The sequence below is a fragment of the Garra rufa genome, chromosome 7 (genome assembly GCF_049309525.1).
Source record: "Garra rufa chromosome 7, GarRuf1.0, whole genome shotgun sequence".
Taxonomy (NCBI): Eukaryota; Metazoa; Chordata; class Actinopteri; order Cypriniformes; family Cyprinidae; genus Garra; species Garra rufa.
In genome coordinates this window covers 49556324-49571429 of record NC_133367.1, presented here as the reverse complement: position 1 = coordinate 49571429, position 15106 = coordinate 49556324, and the positions used below count along the sequence as shown (strand labels likewise).

The window sequence follows — 15106 nt, the reverse complement described above, 5'->3', positions numbered from 1 at the left end:
TTACTTTGAAATGAGACCATTTTTATCAATTTACTCCAATGTATGTGAGTCGGTGCTCTTTTGAATTCAGGGAGGACAAAATCAGTAAAAAATACAAAATATGCCGCAGAGCTGAAGGAGTTAATAAATACATTTTACAGTTTACTCAGTTAATAAAAGTGAATTATTTGATCAAAGCAGAATATGGTACAATCATTGCTGAAGGGGTTGTTTTAGACAATAATTAACTTAGATATAATGTAAAACATATTACTTTAGTTGAAATATTTATATCAATATTGTAGAACTATTGCCCCATACTGGTGAGTCTTTTACCTCGAGTGTGACATAAAAAGCTGTTCTTTCCACCTCATATATTTCTATATTTTCCCTTTGGAAGTTGCATTCAATATTCATTTGTCTGATAACTCTGAGGAGACACGTGTCTTTGGCCCGATTGTACTCTAATACTGGTGTGCAGTAATGAAAGAAGCACTTCTAGATTCTAGCAGTCACTGTAGCTGTGATATTAAAGACAAACACTAAAGGCTTCATCAAAATATTGCAATTAATAAGATGCCAATTGAATTATTTTTATTTATTAATTTATACATTTATTTAAAAAGGTTTTGAACTGGGGGTGAAAGGGCAGCCAACAAAACCACTGCTACAGAAAACACATCTGAGTTTTTACTTTTTACTCCAAACCTTATAGTTACTGAGATGTGATGAGACTCACTCTAGTTTCTCCAGTTTACAGTGTGGATCCTCCAGTAGAGCAGAAATCAGAGCAACACCTTTCTGTGTAATAGGACAGCCGGAAAGACTGCAGAGAATAAACAGAACAACTAAAGATGAGTTATTAGTGCTGGACTCATGTGTCTAATGTAATTGCTGATAAACACAGATGTAATACATATCATAGATATCAATTATTAAACCAGGCACTGAGAGAGACTCAGAGTCAAGTCCCATTTTAATAGACTTCAGACTCAAAATTAAATTAATTCAGATTTGACTCAAAAAATAGGACCCAAATATTCCCATAAATATTCCCCAAAATGACTTGAGTCTTAAACCTGAACTATATTTTAATTTGTATTCAGCCCGTTTATTGTGCAGCAGTACATTTACATTTAGTCATTTAGCAGACGTTTTCATCCAAAGCGACTTACAAATGAGGAAAATGAAAGCAATCAGAATCAACAAAAGAGCAATGATATGCAAGTAATATTACAAATCTCACTAATTCCAAAACGTCAGTTTAGAACTAGTAACGAAGGAAAGTTGAGTTGCTTCATTAAAAGCCTATGATTACTGTATTAAAACCTCACTGTATCATGTTTGAGTATTATGAGAGAGAGAGATGGACTGAGCAAGTGATTAACGGACCTGCATCTGATTCATTATTCATATTCACGATCATATGACATTAGTTTAAAAGTTTACTGAAGAAAATATTAACATCCATTCTTCTGTTAAAGGTGATTTTGCTGCTCAGTCCATTTATTCGCTGTGGCAAACTGTTGTTGAAGCTAAACATAACTTCCGCTTAAATTTTCAGTTTAAAAGTCCCAAAGTCACTTTTAACTGTTCACTCATAAAACAGTCTCTTGTCGCCATCTAAAGGCGGAACAATGTAACGTTAACTAAAATCACCATCACGAACACAGGCACGCTTCTTAATACTAAACAATTATCATTAAATACATTATTTAAAATATAGTTTACATTTTTATTTATTGAGTAATAATAGTTAATAAACAACAACAACAAAAACAGCTATCAAAAAGTTGCTAGAAAAGAGTAAAGGCAGCTTTCTGATATACAGCATTGAATTTACATAAACATGCTACATAAACTATCTTCTTCTCTGGAACAAATAATAGATAAATGAGACCAAAGACTGCCTCTTAGATTTACTTACAACGAATTACATGTCATGTGTAACCCAGGGCTGCCAACTTTTGAGTTCAGCTTGGAGTGATTATTCCCACAGTGTCTTTAGGGGGGTCCGGGAGCATGCTCCCCCGTAAGAAAATTTTGTACATTTTACAGTTAAATTCATCTATCTGGTGCACTTTGAGAGTTCACAATTCAGAGCTCCAATACTTTTGTTGTAATTTCTACACTTACAAGCAGGGCCTAAAACTTTTTGCCATATCTGCCATTTTATTCATGATACAAACAACATTTTTTGGTGATTTGAGAGAATTTACCAGCCATAAATATATATATTTTTTTTTCTGGCAATGAAACTGTTTTTGCAATTAAAAAATAATAATAAATTGAAAATTAGAACTAAACACTGCATTTTAAATCATGATACAAAAAAGGTGCTACACACATGTTCGCATGAGCAGTTTTTTTTAATTAAAATTTGATCTGACTTCAGCATTGTGAAATTATTTGTTATTTTTTTTATATATTCATAAAAATGTCATACTGTGTTTTTATCATAAAATAACGTAAAATAACTGCTGCAGTGCTGCAAAACTATTTACTTTTCTTGTTGTGGTAAAAAGTTATGTGCAGTAAAAGAATTCCTAGATTTAGTCATTATAAATAATTGCAACTGCATTTAAAACAATATATATTTTGACACGAAAATTCAAATATTCTTCTGTAGTCTGCTGTTCTGAGGAATTATATTTTTCTCATATTCGAAAATTAATCCTTCATTCATGAGGGATTTATCACTCCCGAAATTCTGCTTCTTGTACCGGATATACAGCTGTTAGCAGAACGAAAAACATAACTTTTATTCAAATTCTAAACGGATTGTACGTAGCCTTGGTGTGCGCAATAGCCCTTCCTTGATAATCACTAAAACGTGTCGCTGCAGTTAATCGCAAAAGTCCTTTTATTATCAATGAACCGCTTATTTACAGTGAGAGTCCACACAAGTGCAATCTGGCATTTAGAGGTGAGCGAATTCAGAACACAATGGCCAATCACAGGCGTTCTAGATCAATATAAATGTCTGTGATTGGCTACATTGCTCAGCGCTACGAAAACACTGTCTTTTGGCGATTTCAAGAGCACAAACACAAATACGCCCTGGAGCGAAAAGTGAAAAGTGTCAATTGCGTGAGTCTCACACTGAATACGTGAGAGGTGGCAGCCCTGTGTAACCACTACAGAGACATCGGTAAATTCCAGAAAATCTGGCCATGGTGAGAGCGCTCTCGAGCGGATTGATGAGTGCAGAACGCCCCCTGACGATATGGCTCTCACACGTCCGAAAACGATAAAGCACATTTTCAAATAGACGTTATCTTTATTAACAAACTGCATACCAAACAGTAACCATATTTTTCTGGAGAAAAAAAAAAGTAAAATGTCACATGACTACATGCTTGCATCTATTGTCCCTTGAGTGGCATTGACTAAAAATCTTTCACTTTTTCCCCAGTTTCACCAAAAAGCATTTTGTCTAGTAACCAGAGGTGGAAAGTAACGAATTACATTTACTCGCATTACTGTTATTGAGTAGGTTTTTTGTGTACTTCTACTTTTTAAAGTAACTTTTAAATTTTGTAATTTTACTTTTACTTATATGTTTTCATTTACGTATTGTACTTAACTACATTTTAAATATCATCCGTTACTGAGTAAAAATAAATAAATAAATAAAAAATAATACAAAAAAATGTATTTAAAAATATTGCGTGGAGGGAAGGAGGGGATCGCGCACCGGAAACTACTGATTGTTTGGTGAGCGGGAGAACAAACGCAGCGCGCTAACTCAAGAAAGATGGAGACGGACAGTTTTGCAGAGTTACATCTCTCGGCTGCATGTATGAAGCAAACCGTCGCGCTAATGTCAAGGTAATAAACTTGCGCGTGCCTAATGTATAACACTCGTGTATATCAGAGTCGTACATTCTGCGCTATTGATTCACAAACTATGCGCGTTCTCTGGGCTCTGATCCCTATCGTATTTTTGCGTCAAAACATTTGCCTAGTTGTCCAAATTATTGTCCTGTGAGTGTTTTATAATGAATGCTCACCCATAGAAGAGGAGTGAGGCTCTGTGTTTATGAGCATCAGGCGCGCACTGACAGTTCAATGATTGTGTCTGTGTCGAACCTTCACATCGATGCGTTTCAACAGATTTAGAATGTATTTGCTGTAGTTTGAATTCGTGTGTTAATTTTTTTAATGGAAACAGTAGATATTCAGTCAGTCAAGTTCAAAGGGATAGGTTTAGTGGTCTTTTGGCATCTCCCTGTCCTGTTTGGTAAGGCAGGTTCACTTATTTAAGAAAAAGTTCTCTGGAGTTGTAAAGAATGTCTTCAGTAAGGAATTCAGGTGCTTTAAATCTGTATATATAATTTTAAAAAGTTAGAATTTAGCAGAGGTTTTCTTTAAAGGTTATAAGGTATATTTAAAGTTTTATTTTAAAGTTTGTTTGAATTTTAAGTTTTTTATAAGATGCAGTAGAAGAATAGTAAGGCAAAACAAATGTTTTGGTTAATAAAAAAAGACTTAAAAATAAATACTTTTCTCTTTACTGCAGAAGTAAATAAATAAATAAATAAGATAATAATAAATAAGAGGACATGTCTGGCATAGGGGGGCCTTGCAAAATTGAACGGAGAAGGAGGGGGGCCCCGCAGTAAAAAAGGTTGGGAGCCCCTGCTCTACTGAATTCACAGTTTATGCAACATTCAGTGGTTGTGATGTTTAAATTTTTATGGGATTATTTGCCTTAAAATTTCCCTAAATGTTTTATATGGTTATTTTTTTTATTGTATCTTATTTATTTGTTTTTATTGCACTTTAATTTGTAAAGTTGTTTCCTCAAATAAAAACAACCAGGTTGAGAATTATATCCCCTTGTTCTTTTTTTTCCCCACCCAGCACTGCTGTTAAAAAAAAAAAAAAAGATACTGACTAAATTTAACTCAGAGTAAAATTTTATATGAGTTACTTTTTACTTTTACTTGAGTAGATTTTTTGACCAGTACTTTTACTTGTACTTAAGTAAAATTTCATTGAAGTAACAGTACTTTTACTTGAGTAGCATACTTTATTACTCTTTCCACCTCTGCTAATAACTTATGAATTATTAGATTGAATTTAAGTAATTTTTATTTTATTTTATTTATTTATTTTAAATCTGAATGTAACTTTTAAGTGATTGGTAATGATCCCAATTCCAATATTTATAATATCAGAGAGTCACAACCCTGTTCCTAAAGGCATATTGACTTTGCACAGATTAGACAAATCTCTCTAATCAAACACTTGATTCAACTCATCAGGTCATTAGTAGAGCGCTTTATGATGATAGCTGAGTGTCAAATAAGAAAGACCTTAAAATATACAGTAACACAGAGAAACACAAACCTATACCGTATAAAACAATGCCAATAAAACAAAGACACTGTAAAATACACACTTAGCCTTTCTAGATGCTTTGATCACTGGCAGCAGCCTCAGGAGACATTCTTCTGATAGACTATATTTACTCAGTATAAACTCATCCAGCTCTTCTTCTGAGTTCAACAACACAAACACCAGAGCCGACCACTGAGCAGCAGACAGAGAGACTCCAAGGAGACGAAGGTTACCTGTTCTGCTCAGGTATGTCTGGACTTCCTGCTCTAGTGAGCGATCATTCAGTTCATTCAGACAGTGGAACAGATTGATGGATTTCTCTGGAGAGGGATTCTCTCTGATCTTCTGTTTAATGTATTCAGCTGTTTCCTGATTGATATCAGAGCTGCTTACTGTCTTTCTCAGGAGGCCTTGTAAGAGAGTCTGATTAGACTCTAGTGAGAGACCTAGAAGGAACCGGAGGAAAAGGTCCCAGTGTCCGTTCTCACTCTGTAAGGCCTTGTCCACTTCTCTCTTCAGTAAACTGGTCATTGGTGACCTGAACTCATTCCTCAGTCCTGTGTTTTGTTCAGAAAAGGACAGCAGCTTGAATAAAGCAGCAAGAAACTCCTGAATACTCAGATGAACAAAGCTGTACACCTTCCCCAGCTGCAGTCCAAACTCCTCTCTGAAGATCTGGGTACAAACTCCTGAGTACACTGACACTTCTCTGACATCAATGCCGCTCTCTTTCAGGTCCTTTTCATAGAAGATCAGGTTCCCTTTTTCCAGCTGTTCAAAAGCCAGTTTTCCTAGAGACAGAATAGTCTTTCTAGCCTGATCAGGATTGATTTCATATTTCCCATCATACTTCTGTGTCTTCAGTTTGGTCTGAAAGATCAGGAAGTGTGTGAACATTTGTGTGAGAGTCTTGGGAATCTCTGCTCTCTCTGCTTTACCCATCATCCTCTCTAGAACAGCGGCTGAAATCCAGCAGAAGACTGGTATGTGACACATGATGAACAGACTTCTTGATGATCGGATGTGTGTGACGACTCTATCAGCCAGACTCTGATCATTTATTCTCTTCCTGAAATATTCCTCCTTCTGAGGGTCGTTGAATCCTCGTACCTCTGTGACCTGGTGGACACACTCAGGAGGGATCTGATTGGCTGCTGCTGGTCGAGAGGTGATCCAGAGGAGAGCAGAAGGAAGTAGATTCCCCTTGATGAGGTTGGTCAGCAGCACATCCACTGAGGCTGATTCTGTTACATCAGACAAGCTCCGATTGTTTTGGAAATCTAGACGTAGTCGACACTCATCCAGACCATCAAATATGAACATGACTTTGTAGTCTTCATAATCTGACGACTTAAATTCTTTGGTTTCTGTGTGAAGGTGGTTTAGAAGATCCACAAGACTGAGATTTTTCTGTATCAGATTCAGCTCCCTGAAAGGAAGTGGAAATATGAAATGAACATCCTGATTGGTTTTTCCTTCAGCCCAGTCCAGAATGAACTTCTGCACAGAGACTGTTTTTCCAATTCCAGCGACTCCTTTAGTCAGCACAGTCCTGATGGGTTTGTCTTGTCCAGGTGAGGGTTTAAAGATGTCATTGCAGTTGATTGGTGTTTCCTGTGTCTCTGGTCTCCTGGACACTGTCTCAATCTGTCTCACCTCATGTTCATTATTGACCTCTCCACTGCCTCCCTCTGTGATGTAGAGCTCTGTGTAGATCTCATTCAGACGTGTTGAGTCTCCATGATTGGACATTCCTTCACTGATTCTCTGATATTTGTCCTGGAGTCTGGATTTGAGTTTTTGTTGATACACAGGCATCAGTTCTGAGCAAAGGAAATAACTGTTGTTATCGGCAGAGCAATATTTTAGAAATGTATTTTTAGGTTTGATATGTTAGATGTGTCGTGACATTCAGGAACATTAGTGACTGAAGACAGAAGGTTTCTTAATAAAAACACAGGCTATAATCTGCTGATCCAGAGCTCTTACTGGTCTGTAGTGTGTTAGCGAGGTCTGTCTGGTTCATCTTCCTCAGGATGAGCAGTGTGATCTTCAGAAGCCCCTCTCTGACTCTGTTATGACCCTCATCATCATAATGGTCTCTTTCAGAGCATTCTGGGTAATCTGGACTCAGTAGTCTCTTAAAACTCTTTAACTCAGAGACGATTCTGTGCTCAATCTCCTGAAATCATAGTAAATATTCAAACAATAAACATCCATTCAGTCACAGAGAAGGTGAACCAAAGGATCAATACACAAGAGTTAGAGCATGAATACTTATAAACATCACTGAATTATTCACATCTGATAATAACTTCCACTGTATGCTCAAACATCAGCGTCTACAGATACTGAGGTTAAAAGAGGGAGTTTGACTGGATTGTCTGTTTGCTAGATTGATGTTCATCTTTGTGCAGCAGTCAGGTTACATATGGATTCATCTTCTCTACTTTAGTAACCTAATATCTTACGTGTGTTAGAAAGTAAATATGACTATTAAAGAGAAAATTTCACAGATTTCTCAGTTTCTTAATACTTTTTTTTGGGTAGGGAAGTAAATGTGACTATTCCAGAGACGATTTTACAGATAATTTTTTAATAATTTTACCCAGAGGATTATTGTATTGGGATGGACACACACAAAACCAACCTTGAAAATGGAGTCTAAGTTCTTCTTTGCTGTTTGTGATTCTGGTCCTTTATGTTTTTGACTGTAGTTAAACAAATATTGAACATTTTTGTAAATATACTAATGTATTTAATGCACATCAGTAAATGAATGAATATCATATATTTCTTATACTGTAAACTAAACAACACCTCAGATCAGCAGATGATTCTCCCGAACTGAAATCAACTGGAGGATCCATAGACGCGTCACTCTTCATGGACACACAGCTGGGTTCAGGAGATTGATTCTGCCACAGACTGAAATATAACAGCAATACAAACTGTTTCTGAAAATCTCACACTGCTCTGACAGAAACACATTTACTGTTTCAAACTCCCATTAATGTTGATATTTCACTTGAGTAGTCTGTTGTGACTTGAGAGTTAAAAGATAAATAAAATGAATCTGCCCCATGTGCTTTTTTCATTCATGCATTATAGAAATTTTTGAGAGATCCATCAGTTGTTTTTTCCTCACAGACACATCGATGTGTTCAAGTAAATCTGACTCACCTCCTGAATCTGGCTGAACATGAAAATGCTGTTGTAGTATACATTTATTGTTTCTGAGCATTAAAAATGCGAAACATTTGAAGTTCTCTCACCTCTTGACTGTCTTTATCTTTGTTTCATGTTCATCAGAGAGATTCATTCTGGAGGCCATGGTTTCATCTAAAAGCAGATCCAGATGTTGATCCACAGAGTGAGTTATGAATCATCTCAGCAATTAATTTCCTCAAATCCAGCTCTGTCTCAACAGTCAGTTTACAGTTATGACCTGCACACAATTTCCTCCTGACATTATTTACACAGAAACAATTATTCAAAAACAGCACAACAAATTCAGACAAGCACTGTGTTAAACTGAAAGTAAAGGTGCAATCTGACGATTTACAGAAGTTTTCTCTTCTAATGCTATTTAACTACTTTCAAAATATCTAAAACTGCTTAATGTTGTACTTTATGTTAATGTTTCACTTTAAACCAGTCTCAGGATTGATTTTGTATATCAAAGATGATTGTGAAATTGTGTTACTCACTGTGTTTTTCTCTCTTAACGTAGTTTACTTCCTCATGTGACAAAACAGATCCTGCTGTAATAGTTTCACTTTCATGTGTCACCTGACAAGGAGGAGTTTGAGTCTCCTAATATTGAATCTTTATTCTTATTATTCCAAGTTAAAACACCTGAATATACTTTCCTCACAGCTGTACTTTGGGTGTTGTTAAACTGAACTGCAACACTGAAACCACTGTTAATTTTCAATAATAAGTTTTGTATTAAAGAAATAAAGTCAGACTGGTTTGTAACGAGTGAAGATGCTGAGATCTAGAGAGATCTGTTAGTGTTTAATGTTCTGTTGCTGATGTTTTATTCATTTATTTATACAGTAAATGTGTTTGATCATAATAATTCAGGAACACTTGTAAAATAACAGTGTTATAATAAGGAGAGTTTACGTAATTTATGTTTTTTGGAAGCTATTGTTGACAGTCATTTGACCATTTTATCATCTGACATTTTTATTAAATTACAGATATTTTTTTGTAATTTTACATACATTTGTGTCTTTTAGTAAAACAGAAAAATGCAGTAGGTTTTATGTATAAAAATGTGAATTACTGCAATTTGTCATTAATGCCAATCATTTTACAGACTTTTGAGTACAATTTAATTATTAGAGGCATTAGCAATAATCAAAAGATGAACATTTATTCATAAGCACTTAGAAAAATGTTTATTATTTAATTATTATTTTTTTCAGCTTATGAATAAATGTTAATTTATTGAACTTATTAATAACAACAGCTCAAGTGGCGTAGACTCGTAGAGCATGACGTGGTCTTTTTGACGTGATCAAGTTTGAATCCGACTTTTTCCAAACAATTTTTTCTCCCTTTTCAAATCCCATTACATCAGAAAAAAAAGCCTTTATTTTCAATAAAAAATAAGAGATAATTGAAAAATTGACAATAAATATTGGCTAGAGTTGGGGTAGGTGTAGGGAGGGTTTTATTATCCCAATAAGGTGGCATCCGTTTAATAATTTGAATTAAATTACAAAATACATTATTATTGCATACTGTTTTATAATGTACCACAAAACTGAGGTGTTGATCATTTACAGCCTATTTTGGGTTCATTTTAAATAAGAAATATATTCATTTTTAAGCAATGACTGAGTTAAATAAAAAAGGTTGGGTTGAACATTAAACCTAGTCACAGGGTTTGTCCATATTTTATTCAGCATAGGGTTGTTTTTAACCCAGCATTTTATAGTCTTGGTTCGTCCTTTTTTTACAGAATGTAAAACTTACATTTTATTTATTAAATTTATTAAGATTTGTACATATTTTTCATGACAAGTTCCAGTTCAAGATAAATTCTTTCATCTTAGCTGCCAGCTGCCACTTTCAAATTATTATTAAACAGCAAGCAGCACAAACTCTGCAAAAACGCCAGTCCTTTCGGTGCACTCAGTGTCTGAATTCACTCACTTGCTTTCATTCTCTCCTTCAAGTGAACTGTATTAGTGGCCTAATGTAGGGAATAGTGAATGAGGGTATAGGGTTGATTTCAGATACAGTTTGATCAAGGTTGGAGCAAAACTCTGCAGGAATATGTAGGGGAGAGTGGGGACGGTTGCAACGAGGGCCATTTGCAACATGGTTAATCTCTTATGTGTTCAATCATTAAACAAAAAAAATATATGTGATTTATTTGTGATGAAAAAAAAAATGGGTTAACATCTTCAAAGTGTGGTGATTCCATTTTTTAAGTAAAGGGTTGTATACAGCTGATTGAAATGATATCAAAGAACATAAAATAACGAGCAGACAGCAGCTTACAAGCAGATAATAAAATAAGATCCCAGGAATTTGACAGAAACAGCTTTAATTCAGCACATAGAGTGGATTTACAGAGACTTATGTTTACATTCAGCTTGTGTGCAGATTTTGTCAGGCCAAAAAAACGAATTTTCATGGCCTGCTGTAAATTTTGACCAGTGATGAAAAACAAGCTTATGTGGATTCTAGACGTTTAAACAATTCAGATAAGTTAGTTATTTGAACATTTGCATTAGATATTTGAACATGCTATTAGATAAACTGTTGTCGTTAATGATGTTATTTAAAAATTCACTGGTACTGTTATTGTTTTAGTGATTATGGAAACAAAAAATCATTTTACTTGCTGTTTGTTGATTTTAAATGTAAGTGATTTATGTGTCAGTACTTTTCCAACATTTCCAGCACATTCTAACAATACCGTGATAATACTGATAACGTGATAAGAAATAGTGTTACATTCCCAAAACATAAACACATAAGACTTTTAATTAGTATCACTGTTGCTTATATTTAGATAAATATTTGTTTTTCTTGTAATTCACTGTTCTTGCTATATTTTTTCAAACAAAGAAATTGTTGTTTTTTAAACACAACTAACACCACCCAACTGTTTTTTTCTCTCTATACAGCAGTCGAACAATATCTAACGCTAGTCATGTGTCCAGAGCCCAACTAAAGCAAACACTGACAACTGTAATGGTAAACTAAACAATGATTTTCTCCTTCAGTGATTCTGTTTGGTAACATCAGGTGTCTTCAACAACTCTGTTTTGGGGCCTGAAAACACAAGCTTTTGAACATGATGCCTGTATCATCTCCATGTAAACAAAAAAATTATGTTTTTTCAGGGAGTTTCTTGATCACCAACTATTGGTCTGGCATGCATAACAGTATTCATTAGCATAGTTGTTTTCTTTTTTTTAAACCAGTATTTTTGTTACTTATAATTTTTGTGCAATTTTACTCATTTTGAATGGCGAATTTGTAAGCATCTCATTTGATTAGTCCTTATGTGTTGAATTTAATTAATAATATTGCTTGTAATTTGTTGACAATTTTATTGAGTAAATATAGTGTATCACTTTTTACATGATAGTAAAGCAGAACAAGAAATATGAAACAATATACGTAGACATAGACTTCCCTACATGTTTTTTCATTGAAGATCCTGTTTCACTCACTTACTACAGTACATGAAGTCAAAAGGGTTGCGATGCTGTGAGATGCCAAAGGAGTCACTCTCAAAAAGTGACTTTTACAGGAAGTAATCACTTTCAGTCTGAACTTGTGACTGAGATACTGAGAGACTCCAGGATGAAGCTGAAGTTTTCTCATCATCACAACAAATTAAGATCAGATTGCAGTTTCTTGCTCATCAACAGATGCAACTGTTAAATACACACAGAACAATCAAACAATTACTTGAACAGGTTTGTGCTTTCTTTATCTCTGTTTATTGTTTTTATAATCTTCCTACCATCATCTTTTAACTATAAGTAATCAAATTTGACTAGAAAAGACAAAACAAAGACGTTACGTGTTTTGTCAGTGAGGAAAGTTATGTATTTGTAGAGTAAAAGATAAAACAGGAGGTGCGAGACGGATTCAATTTAACTTATTTGTTTTACAGCAATTTTCAAAATACATGCTTCAAAGCAGCTTTAGTAAGCACCTTACAAACCCAAAGGATGACAAACTACACAGTATTAACAATAATGCTGACCAATCTGGTGTTTAATTGAACATAATGTAATAAATCAGACAAATACCTCTCATCCTGCAGCATTTGAAAATCAGCACGACTGTCACTAACAAATATGGAGAAAGTGCCAGAACTGAACTGAGTATGTGGAGAACTGAGATCTGAGACTCTGAATGAGACACTGAAGAAGAGACACACAATCACTTTATCAAGCACCATATCTGAACAAGAACATAAGAAGAAATAAATCAGCTCACAGTTTCATTGACTCTCACCTCTGACTGAGATCCAGCTCTTGGGTGACTCTCCTCTCTCTGTGTGTTTGCAGTAGTAGAAACCCTCATGTGACTTTGAGACAGTAGAGATGATCATCTCTGTAGTTTGACTCTGGATGAGTGATTCATCTTTATAGAAATCAGCTCTAGGGTTTGGTGGGGTTGTAAATTGATATAAACAGCGTAGAGTCAGAGTATCTCCTTCAGTCACAGGATGAACAGGACTCTCCAGAATCACACCAGCTACAGAAACAGAGCAAACATCAACTGACAAATAGTAGGAATACTGTAAGAATGTATCAACAAGAATAATAATACATATTCTCAGATTTGGATTTGTTGGATAGTCTTGTGGATTTGTTGTCATTTAGGAATAATATTGTGTGGGTGATTGAATTGAGATCACATTCTGCTTATATAAATCTGAAACACAAAATAAAGGCTTTGTGAAATGAATAAATACAGAAACTCACAGTGTACAGTCACATTCGCCTAAACGAGTCGTCAGCAATTCAAATCTTTTTCTGTAACGGCCACACGTCACGAACTACACATTTGCGTAATGTCCGACTGATGACTGCTTTTCCAATCTTGGGGAGTAACGGGGATCCCGGGCAAGATGGCGGATCGGGTGCACTGCACGTTGTGAGATCTGAAGGACTGTCCCAGATTTTCACATGTTACGCTATCCAATCGATATAATATGTTCATTTTTTTTGAAGTAGCATATATCAAGAAAATAATAACTAAATGAAAGAAGGTGCACCATGACTAGGAAGAAGAATCTTGCGTTGTCCCGCAGTAATGAGCCAGTTGACGGCCATGAGTATGATAAGGATAGAGGTTTCCACCGAGAATACTAAAAGAAAAGATCCTTTCTCGCCGGCAAAGAACGCACCAACAGTTAAAAGGAAGGACACTGGGTCAGAGGGTAAAGAAGGAACGAATGCAGTCTTAGAAGCAATAAAGCAGCTAACGGATAAGGTGGATACACTAGGTACTCAGCTACAACAAAATTCCATCATGTTATCCAGCATAGCCAAGGCAGTCGAGTTTAACGCGGCCGAAATCAAGGACTGCAAAACTCAGTTACAGTCTACGGTCCAAGAAGTAGCGGCTTTAAAAAAAGATAACGCGGAATTGATGGAGCGTGTTTTGGAGATGGAGCGATACAAACGCCGGTGGAATCTGAGGATTCGTGGTCTAAAGGAAAAGGAAGGCGAAGACGTTCGTGAGGCAATTGTTCAGTTGCTTGTGAAAATCTCCCCATCATGGTCCTCGATCATTAACCACATCGTGGACTCGGTTCATCGAATTGGTAGACGTGAAGAAAACAAAACAAGGCATGTCATCATTCAGTTTACTCAGAGAATACACCGAGATGAACTGTGGAGAATGACCAAGGATCACGCGATCTGCAAAGAGCTCCGAATCAGCTTCATCGAAGACCTCTGCAAAGCCGATAGGGAGGCCCGAGCTCTACTGTGGCCCAGGATAAAAGAAGCTAGGAATGCGGGGAAGCGGGCATACTTCAGAGGAGGTGCTGGATATATAAACGGACAAAGAATCACTTAGGAGCACACAAGGTATATGAACAAAGGCAGTATTTAAAGACTGAAATGTCTTTTGACTTGTAGGTTTAGATTGGATGGTTTTGTTTGCATTGAATGCAGTCGGAAGGGACAGAGCCTGTTTTGGGCGTTATTTTCTCAATTTTTTTTCTTCAAAAGTATAACTTGTTGGACATAGTAATATTTTTGGCTGTTGCCAATTTTGTTTATGAATAATTTTGTTTTTTCCTGTATTTCACTTAATGCTAGGGGCTTAAGAGAGAACACTAAGAGAAAGAAAGTCATTATTTCTGTTTTGCAAGGGCGAAAAAGCACACTTTATTTTGTTGCAGGAAACTCACTCCAAACCAGAGGATGAAAAATTTTGGGTTAATCAGTGGGGAGACAAAATTCTTTTTGATCATGGGTCCACTAGATCAGCCGGTGTAGCTGTTTTGTTTTGTAACTCACCTGGTAAATTAGTGATTCAGTAATAATGGTCACTGGTTAATCTGTGTCTTGCATATGGATGACCAATATTTTATTATGGTCAATGTTTATGGTTTTAATAATGTAATTCAAAATAGACAGTTGATTTCAGATGTTTCCAATGTCATTGTAAATCTTAAACTCATTTATCCAACAGCTTGTATAATTATGGGTGGTGATTTTAACATGGTTAATGATGAGTGCCTTGATAGATATCCCTCCAGATGTAGCCAAAACTCTTC

General features: G+C 35.6%; 1 protein-coding gene across 1 annotated transcript; it reads right to left on the bottom strand.

The window, feature by feature from the left end:
• Positions 1-714: 714 nt before the first annotated feature.
• LOC141338217 (NLR family CARD domain-containing protein 3-like) lies at positions 715-13649 on the bottom strand. Its single transcript, XM_073843763.1, has 8 exons — positions 13592-13649; positions 12826-13068; positions 12618-12771; positions 8146-8253; positions 7976-8036; positions 7315-7507; positions 5387-7148; positions 715-805 (listed from the first exon to the last, which is right to left on the bottom strand). The coding sequence occupies exons 1-8, from the start codon at positions 13647-13649 to the stop codon at positions 715-717; spliced, it is 2670 nt and encodes an 889-aa protein (XP_073699864.1).
• Between the last annotated feature and the right edge of the window lie 1457 nt (positions 13650-15106).

Excerpts from the sequence above, each read along its gene's own strand:
- LOC141338217 (XM_073843763.1), bottom strand. The coding sequence starts at position 13,649 with ATGGCCGTCAACTGGCTCATTACTGCGGGACAACGCAAGATTCTTCTT. Across the intron at positions 12,772-12,825 it reads GAGCTGGATCTCAGTCAGAG|ATATGGTGCTTGATAAAGTG; the intron begins GTGAGAGTCAAT and ends GTTCTTGTTCAG. Across the intron at positions 8,254-12,617 it reads CAAATGCTGCAGGATGAGAG|TCTGTGGCAGAATCAATCTC; the intron begins GTATTTGTCTGA and ends GTTATATTTCAG.